This window comes from Ctenopharyngodon idella, chromosome 18 (assembly GCF_019924925.1).
Source record: "Ctenopharyngodon idella isolate HZGC_01 chromosome 18, HZGC01, whole genome shotgun sequence".
NCBI classification, from domain to species: domain Eukaryota; kingdom Metazoa; phylum Chordata; class Actinopteri; order Cypriniformes; family Xenocyprididae; genus Ctenopharyngodon; species Ctenopharyngodon idella.
The window spans coordinates 3,206,304-3,216,384 of NC_067237.1; the positions used below are offsets into that span (position 1 = coordinate 3,206,304).

The 10,081-nt window shown below is 37.7% G+C and overlaps 1 protein-coding gene across 2 annotated transcripts in view; it reads left to right on the forward strand.

The window, feature by feature from the left end:
- The window catches only part of clmpb (CXADR like membrane protein b), a 94,861-nt gene extending 85,334 nt beyond the window's left edge, over positions 1 to 9,527 (forward strand). For both annotated transcript variants that reach the window (XM_051870461.1, XM_051870460.1), the window contains exons 6-7: positions 777 to 918; positions 1,859 to 9,527. In XM_051870461.1, coding sequence (XP_051726421.1) covers positions 777 to 918; positions 1,859 to 2,198 — 482 coding nt within the window. In that variant the 3' untranslated portion in view covers positions 2,199 to 9,527. The remainder of the gene's footprint in view (positions 1 to 776; positions 919 to 1,858) is intronic.
- The last annotated feature ends 554 nt before the right edge of the window (positions 9,528 to 10,081 follow it).

Here is a 10,081-nt window from a genome sequence, read left to right on the forward strand (position 1 = left end):
GCTTTAGAATATGTTATTTAATGTTAACCAATGTTAACAATAGAACCTTATTGTAAAGTGTTACCAAAAATTGCTGTTATTATACTTTTAATATGACTGGGGGTTTTAATGAAGGAAAAATACCTTATGTGATTTTTTTTTTTTTTGTTTGTTTTTTTTTTTTTGGCTAAATGCAATATTTGTTAGTACATCATTGCATGTCAAACAGATGTTATTTGTTCCTTACTTTCAGATACATATTTTGAGAGCCAAGTTGGTGCACAAATGATTTATATCCATGTGCATTGGTGTAAAACAATTACATTTGAATAAAATGTAACATGGCTTGTAGACATTCAGTCATAGCTGAAATTAGGTTTAGAATATAATGACTGCTCATTTTATGTTGTAGCAAATCATTTTACTATTGATGTACATGTTCAGGGCTGTATGGATTTTTTTTTTTTTTTTCATTTCAATATAAATGTAAACTGAGAGACAAGTCATTTTACCACAGCCAAATGACTCTCTGCTTTGCATCATGCCTATAAACACCCCTTTCCAGAGTAAAATCAATGTTACACATTTATGTATATGTAAATGTAACATATTTGTATGTAAAAAAAAAAAAAAGTTAATTTTCACTCAAATTATTTTGCTGATAGTATGATTTGTAATGATTTTTTAATAGTTTTTTTTTTTTAAAATGTATTTATTTAACTTATATGAATGTGGCAAATGCGACGTGATGTAATGACATGTGACAATATGACAAAAATGTCCTTCTGTGTGTTTAGATGTGCGAGGCATGGGTGTGGTGGCTGGTGCTGTGGTTGGCGTTTCATTCGGAGTTCTGCTTCTCATTCTCATCATCTGGCTGGTCTTCCGCAAGAAGGAGAAGAAGAAATATGAGGAGGAGGAGACACCTAATGAAATCAGGTGAGATCTCAGTATTGATTGTGTTTTTATAGCTCCACTTTCACTCTTAATATTACCTAGAGCAGCGACTTTGACTAGGTTTTTGCATATGTTCAGGATGGAACATATGCTTGATATTGTCTTCAGGACAATCTTCATAATACATCAGACAGCTGTTATTTAGGCCTATAGTGACAGAACACACACAAACAAAAGTAAGCTCTACACTGGGACCGTTCTTGTGCACAATGACTGTCATGATCTCTCACTATGTTCAGTTTTGGAGTATTATCCCAGTTTAGCAAGTTTTACTACTAACTTACTAGTTTTGTAATACTGGAGGTAACCTTATAGTAAGGAAATTCCCTGCAAACATTAATTGCTGATGTCTATAACCTGCCATGTTTGTCATGATACCAAATATATCCAGTTGATACCATACAACTGAAATTTCTTTTATCAGTTCCATTAAAAAAAAAAAAAAAATACTAATATGCTATTGAACTCTCTTCTTTATTTAAAAATATGATATTTATTAGATTAATAGAGTAAATAGTTCTTGAATTTTTTTTTTTTTTTTTTTGTCTATCAGCATCAAATATTTAAGTAAATGTTCAAAAAATGAAAATAAAATTATAATATATTTAAATGTAAAACACAAATACTGATCCTGTATAAAGACTGGCATTTATTTATTTTTTTATTATTTATTAATTTATTCTTTCTTGCATATGTATGTATGTATAATATTTTTAATTTGTTTTTTATCATTATTTTAAATGTATTCATAATTATTTTACATTTATTTATAATTATTTTAAATGTATTTAAAATGACAGTGCACTTACGTACAATGGCTGCTCCAGGTCCAGACTACAATGGTTTTGTTTTGTTTTGTTTTGTTTTATTATTTTAATATTGACCTCTCTAACCAATATCTCTATTTCCATTACTTTTGTAGAGAGGATGCAGAAGCTCCAAAAGCCAAGCTGGTGAAGCCCAACTCCCTCTCCTCGTCCCGCTCTGGCAGCTCCCGCTCCGGTGCTTCCTCTACACAGTCCATGGTGCACAACAGCGTAGCCCGAAGCCAACGTCCACGGCCACCCGCTGTCGCCGCCCTCAAGGAGAACGGACAGCCCCACGGCTTCCCCCAGTCTCCCCCGGCCTACACGCAGGTCGTGCCTAAAACCCCAGAACCCCCTGCCACCCCAAAATTCAGACCCCCTAACCCTCCGGTGGGCATGGCCATCCCGGCAGGAGTCATGGTCCCGGCTCAAAGCAAGGCCTTTCAGACAGTGTAGAGAGTAAAGGAAACGCAGCCTGATGCAGGCGTCTGTACAAGACACCCACAGTGACTCTTCCAAAAGTTGCAACTACGATTGGAAAAAATACACACACACACAAAAAACTATAAAATAAAAACATAATTAAAGGATGTAAGTCAAAATAAAATCAATCATATAAAATCTAAAAAGTTGAATGCATATTTACAAGGGAAAATACAAAATGCTTGCCCCCTTCTGATGTATTAAAAGAAAACAAGACAGGAACTAAAGAACAAGAATTTTTTATTCTCATTCTTTGGTTCTCTCTCCTTCTGATCTCATGGCACAGTCTGACCCTTTTTTCACATTATTTGCTTCTCTTTTTGAACTCTTACAGGCTTTGTGGGCAGTGGGGTGGAAAGAGTTCCCCAAGTGCAGTTTATTTATTTATTGAATCAGAGAGGTTAAAGGGCCAAGGGCAGGCTGGGTTGATGAAACACGATGGAGAGGGGAAGGTCCAGCGACTGCCCCTATGAAGAGAAATGAAGGAAGAACCTGTTGATAGCGAGGGGGCGGCTCTGGGAATACGAACAATCCATTTCATTTGCAAAGTTCCCATTCATTTTTTTCCAGAATGCAATGCAAACATTGACCATGGCCCAGACATCAAAATCAAAGGCAATCTTATCAAAACCACTAAGAAGAAAACTTGAAGTGATTGGAAAAGATGACTCCTCGATGGACATTCCAGTGGATGACAGCGTGTCATTGATGTAGTGGCATAGAGAGACTTTAATGGTTCAGTTAATGCAGAACACACTATGGGGTGAATTCACTGAATGGTTGCGCTATACCTTAACGTGCTATATTTCACAAAAACCACCCACTGTCCAGTTTAACTGTATTTAAATAATGTCGTTGTCATTTGTTTTTTTTGTGCAAACCTAAAAACGAGTAAGTAAATCAGGCAAATTAATGTAACTTTTCACCAAAAATCAGTGCTACTGTATATGCCTGCTGCAAAGTTTTGCTATTACTGCCTACAGAAAGTACACGGTAAAAGAAATGTATAGGAGATTTTGTCCAAGAAAATTTTCTTGCAAATGACTTCAAATGATGATTAAATGATGGTGAAGAGCATTTTATCCCAAAGTGTCATGCAGTCGAGCGCACTTTAATCACCTTTTCAGATGCATAGAGTTCCTGTATGTACGTTCCCAGTAAGGTATGCCAGATTGCGGTAGTCTGCTGTATCCTTCACAACCTAGAGCTCAGAACCGACCTGCGTAATTGCAGCGTTTAAATTGTTACAACTATTATGTGATTTGGATAACTAGATTAGTGAATTAGATGTTAAAACAATGTGGGTGCAATTGATTCTTGGTGAATTCCCCCTGTGTGTCAACTAAGTGAACGTGATTTCACCCAGTACAACATGTTCCTGGATCAAAATCCTTGTTGATCCAGAAATAACATTCCAATCAACCAATCAGATTTGAGGGAAAGGTTTATAGTTAATGTCAAGTTTAGGCTTACGACAAGGGTTAGGGGCTTCTACACCATTCTTATCTCTAAAATCAGAGGGAAATGATAGGTGAATAATGGCGCTTTTCCACTGCGTGGCATGACTTGGCTTGGCTCAGCTCGGCTCGCTTTACTTTCGGTTTGCTTTTCCAATGCAGTTTAGTACCACTTCAAAGTGGTTGGGATTATACACTGATCGCTATAGTCGCACCGCTTCTACTACCGTGGATCCGCTCCTTGGCTACCAATGAGAGGAACGTCTGCACCTGGTCTACTGACCATGATGCAGCCATTTCTTTTTTCAAGTTGCGTGCGACAGTCGTTTAAAGCAAGTCGTTTAAAAAAGTAATGCAAACAAATAATACTGTGGTGGCTGTTACTGACTATTTACATCTAGTGGGTTTGGTGTCTCGTGTTTCAAATCCAATGACGCTAGTAGTGACAATTCTCTCCGACCAATCAGTGATCTACAGTGTTTACACATCACATTTTAATATCAATTCGGCTTGCTAGGAACCTCAACTGAGGTGGTACTATTTAAAGGATTAGTTCACTTTCGTATGAAAATTAGCCCAAGCTTTACTCACCCTCAAGCCATCCTAGGTGTATGTGACTTTCTTGTTCCTGATGAACGTAATCGAAGAAATATCAATAAATATCCTGACGCATCCGGGCTTTATAATGGCAGTGAGAGGGTTCTATGAGTATGAGTATGAGTATGAGGCAATCTGGTGGTAGCTCGATATTTGACTTCATAACTTGGTATGGAGAAAAAATATGGATATTTTTTTACACAAACGCATCGTTTCTCTTCAGAAGGCCTTTATTAACACTTCGGAGCCGTGTGGAGTACATATTTATGATGGGTGCATGTGGATGGAAGCAGTTTCTTCAGCTCATACTCATTGAACCCTGTCACTGCCATTATAAAGCTCGGATGCATAAGGATATTTAATAATATTTCTGCAATTATGTTCATCAGAAAGAAGAAAGTCATAAACACCTAGGATGGCTTGAGGGTGAGTAAAACTTGGGCTAATTTTCATTTCAAAATGAACTAATCCTTTAAGCAAGCTGTACCATGTCATACCGAGCCGTATCATGCAGTGGAAAAGTGCCACAAGTTATGGGAAGGGTTAGGTTTAGGGGTAGGGATAGGGTTAGGACTATGTTTTTGGACAAGAATGTTGTTCCAGGATCAACAAAAGATGTTGATCCAGGAACATGTCTTACTTGGCAAAATCACGAAATTGATACTGGGACAACATTCCAATTAACCAATCAGATTTGAGGGACAAGTTTACAGTTTATGTTAAGTTTAGGCTTACAACCAGGGTTAGGTGCTTCTACATCAGTTTTATTCACCTATCATTTCCTTCTGATTTTAGGGATAAGTTATGGGTAGGGTTAGGTTTAGGGTAGAGATAGGGTTAGGACTAAATTTTTGGACAGGAATGTTGTTCCAGGATCAACAAAATGTGTTGATCCAGGAACACGTCTTACTTGGCAAAATCACGGTGACCGCATTGTTACACACTGATATGAATTTTTGCATCTGTGTATATACATGGAGAGTACGTACTTGACAGAAAGTCCGCAGTCTGGTTTCAGATGTCATTCTCACCGCTTCATGGACAATTTCAGTTTGTATTACATACCGACCGCGGTATATTTGTTACAGCTGTATTTCCAATGATACTGAAACCAAAATCTGTCACGAATACTATGAATGTGTATAAATCAAAGATAGTTTGGGGTTTTATTTATATTTTTCCTTCTTTTCTATAATACCCAGTGGTACTACGTAATAGCATATGAGGCACAAGTAACTTTTTACTATAATCTCACAGTACTGTGGATAAGTAAATGAAAGGGAATGCCATAACAGGGAGTTATGTACAGAGTGTGTGTGAAATTCGTGTGTGTGATGGTGTGTGCGGATTTGCGGTACTCCTTCTAGTTTGTGTATGCACCATGGTACCGTCCGAGGACTCTCCTAGGACCCTCTAACAACAGGCTGTCTCAAGATGGCTGCCTTTTTGTGCCAGCCGCCCCACGGCTTCCTCCGCCAAGCGCTGTCAAACCCCTCTCCATTAGCGGTGTCTCTAAGCCCCTGGGAAGACCTTGCTTGGTGCATTTGTGAAATTTGAAATGGACAAGTTGCCTGTTTTGTGTGCCTTCACAGTGAATTCTTCCCCTGAGATTGCTTTTGTCCTTCGCAATGTACCAGACAAAAACAGGAAGCCATGTGTAAAATGGCTCCCGTCAGTGGAGGGAGAGCCTTCTGGCACAAAGAGGCAGTCCAAACACAGCCACACGAATAATGTACACTCTGTAGTCATGATGCTGTTTTATATTGTACATACAGATAAATATACGCACACAATATTCTTTAAGTTATCGGTTGAAGATTGGGGTTATAGGCCATAATAAAGTTGTAGATGAGGTATTATGCATTTTCAGAGAGTAATAATTGGTCATTGTAGCCCCTGACCCGCTAAGCTCCCTTTAATAAGTAAAATCATTTCCTTCTTAAAGGCTACTTGTATATCTGCCATTGATGGACTTTTAAAATATATCTAAGAGAGGTAAAGCCATAAGACATGAGCGAGCATACAACGCAATTACCCAACACTCTGTCCCCATATGCCCTTGTCAATGTTCTCGGGCCACTTTCATCTTCACAAGTGTATATGCCAAGCAGAATAACCTTGTTCATCATTCTTATTGGTTGCAGATGTATTTGAGTCTGTAGTGTAGCCGAGTGCTGCCTATGCCAATTCACCGCCTTCCTGTTACCTTCCCCAACAATTGTGTTTGATACACACCGAAACACTTCTTCCCAAGTGTGCACAGTCTAACACGACCTCATAAATAGAGACACACTCGAGACGTGCTCTCCAGAGCCACATTCTCCACAAGGCGGTGTAGGCGGTGTTGCTGGGTGAACTGTTGTCAGTAAGTGTGATGGATGAGCTGTCATGCAGTGTGGGGAGTGAATGATGGGAATTGTAAGGAGAACACATGCAGAGTTCTGTGGGTCCAAACCCTACAGAGGTTCTCCACTACCCTTTCCTTCAAACAGAGACCAAGACCAAACCCATCCAATTGGGCCTTCACAATACATCTGTTTTTGTAGGCAGTAACTCTGTAGTCTAATATATTTGCTCTGTTCCAAAAACCTAGTGAGCTGCCTTGCTGTCTACTGCCTATATAGGTAGCTGGCTCAAAGGTTAGCATCTTAATAGAGTGCAACAGTGTCTGCGCACTTTCAGCGGCCTTGGCTCTGGAAGCATTTTTCCAATAGACATAAGCCATGAATCAATCCAACTACTGTAGTTATGAACTTACGAGGTGAATAAAAATGTTACAAAAAATATTGGAAAATTGGACAAAAAGTATCTTGTTTTTATTGCAAAATATCTATATATAAACACATATTTAAGTCATTTGAAAGCGTAGGAAAACTGACTCTTAATTGACTGCTTCATGGGAGTAGGTGGGTGCTTAAGAGAATAGGTGTGTTCGACTTGAAGCGGAGCTGTGCAGACCGATCGGTGCTTTTGAATCGCTCTCACGATACTTTGATGAACGATCGGTCTCTGCAACGCTGCTTTTAGTCGAACACACCACTTGTTGCGATTCTCTGATTGGTGGAGCTTTCTTTACAGAATCATGTAGTTTTTCACCACAAATTCTCTTCTTAAAGGATTAGTTCACTTCAGAATTCAAATTTCCTGATAATTTGGAATGTTTTTCTCAAAAACCTTCATTTCTTTTTGACTGAAGAAAGAAAGACATAAACATCTTGGGTGGTATGGGGGTGAGTAAATTATCAGGAAATTTGAATTCTGATGTGAACTAATCCTTTAAAGGTGTAGATCACCCAAAAATGAAAAATTTGTCATCATTTACTCATCATCATTCATAAAGGAAGATATTTTGATTGATTTTGGTAACCAAACCGTCTTGGTTCCCACCTTGGTTTCCACTGGAAAAAAAATTCTCCAAATATATTTTATGTTCCACAGAAAGTCATACAAGTTTGGAATGATATGAGAGTTAGTAAATGATCACAGAAATGTAATTGTTGGGTGAACTATCCCTTTAAATGTGCTTATTAAAAAATATATATATATATATGTTTAAATAATGCGGGCTGATGGCTTCAACAAAAGCATATATCATTGATTAATAATCTCGTAGCTCATAGTGGGTCTGTCTTTAAAGGTTTATAAGTTATCATAAAAATTCAGTTTCCCTTTGGAGAAAATTAATGGGATTTTTACTTCCAGAACCCAACTGTTGCACTTTATTGAAATGCAACCTCACAAGACTCATGTGGTGACTCGTGATTTTTAAGAGTTTAGCTAAATTGAAACCACAATACTCTTAGTTTAAAATATATAGCAGGCACAGACATTTTTAATTAGAACTTTTTATCGGTACATTTTGGTATTAAATTAATTACTTATAGTCATTTTTCACTCTTTGTCTACCATCTTGGATGGATTTTTTCTCTCTGGTTGTTGCAATGCATCAAGGTGATTGCAATATAAGTATACATGAAATGCTGCCTTGCTGTCTACTGCCTAAATAGGTGACGGGCATCCGAGCTGAAACTGAAGCGTGGTTAGAAGTTAGGTTTCAGTTATTAATCAACATATTTCTTATTGGAATGAATTATAAAGATTCAGGTGATGCTGCCTTACAATTGGGCCAGAAAAAGGTATCTCGAAACCTTTTGGAACAGCCTTAAAAGCTTTAAAATGCTGCCTACATGGGCAGCTCTCTAGGTTTTGGGACAGAGCCATTGTTTTATGTTGGTCCTTTATGTTGGTCCTTTGGACATTACAGCACCAAAACTAGCCAAGATCAGACCAATATATTACTGGGAAGGCTGATTGAAAGCTGCCTTCCAGCAGTTCCGTTCCTATGTTTTGGCACTTAAGGTCATTTTTATTCCTTTATGAGCCCTCCCGAGGGCCTCCTCTCCTCTCAACAAGAAGAACCGGTCTATTTCCTCAGACAATTAATCTATAGTGGCTTTTATTTCAACACTGCTAAATGTGGTATTTAGAAAGCATCTCTTCCTTAGAGCCGCCAATGCATTCTGAAGTGTTGCTCACATTGCATGAGGGCATTCAGTTTTGAAAGGGAGCTCAGGCCAGGAAAACAGTTAAGGTCCATCTGCAAGGTATTTTTGACATAACGCTCTTATTTAAAAGACGTTGACTATCTATGTAGCCTGATCATTGTTACTCAACATGGTTGTTATTAAAATAATGCTGGATGTCTAAAAAAGGCTCCTTCGACTCCTCTTAGAAACTGTAGCAGTATGTGTTACTTTGAGGGGTGTAAAAAGGGAATTCTTTCCATTGGAAAAGCAAAGGGATTGCATGTTATGGCCTACAGGTCAGATATTGGGAATGCTTTGCTTCTGTGTTCATACCTGTATTCGGCTGAATATGTAAGTGTAAATATGACACATCTTCTCTGTGAGTTTGTCTCTTTTTTTTTCCCACATTGCTTTTTTAACATTTACTGTGCTTTCCTCTGTTATCTTGAGGGGTTTTTGTTATTATTTTACTGTTGTAAATGTAGGAACTTGGGCCTGTATTTGCCCAAGAGTCCCTGTCTGCTGAGAATGAAGGGAAAATACTCATGATCTTTCTTTCTCTTTGTGGTTGCACACATTTTGAGTTTTGTAAACCAGTTTGTTCATTTTGAAGAAGATCCATTCTTGTAAATATGTCCCTCTACAAGTAAAAAATTGTATATTTTTACGGACTCTGAGTTATTAATACTTCATTTGCAAATAAAATATTCAATGACAAGCTATTTGGCAGCCCATTATTTGATTAAAGTGAAACAACATGCATTGAGAGAGAGAGAGAATATTTGTGGTTGAATTTACCTTTATCGTGAGCAGTCATGTGGAAATGATGCTGGAAACAAAAGAGGCATAATTCAAATATTATTCAAAAATATTATAATTTGATTTGAGCTATTATGTAGACATAGTGAAATGTGTGAAACAATTGATGTCATTAGACACTGATAATGTTCTCCATTTTCATGCATCCTTGATTCAGCAAATTATCATTTAAATGAAGATGACATTTGCATTGTTGTCGTGACTTTTCAAACACACCTTTTTTTGAAGTGGAACTTTCATCAGTCGAAGGCCTGGATTTGTTTGTTAATGTATGCAGTAGTGGCCAAAGCCTAGAAAAATTTTAATTCAAATATTAAGGATTTGTTAAAGATTTTGTAAGCATATTTCATAGCTGGAGTCAATTGTTTTATTTGTGATAACGCAATGAAACATGCCAAACTGTGCAGACATCATTGTTGGCAGGCTGTTATACAAAGAAATTATGAATATTACTGTA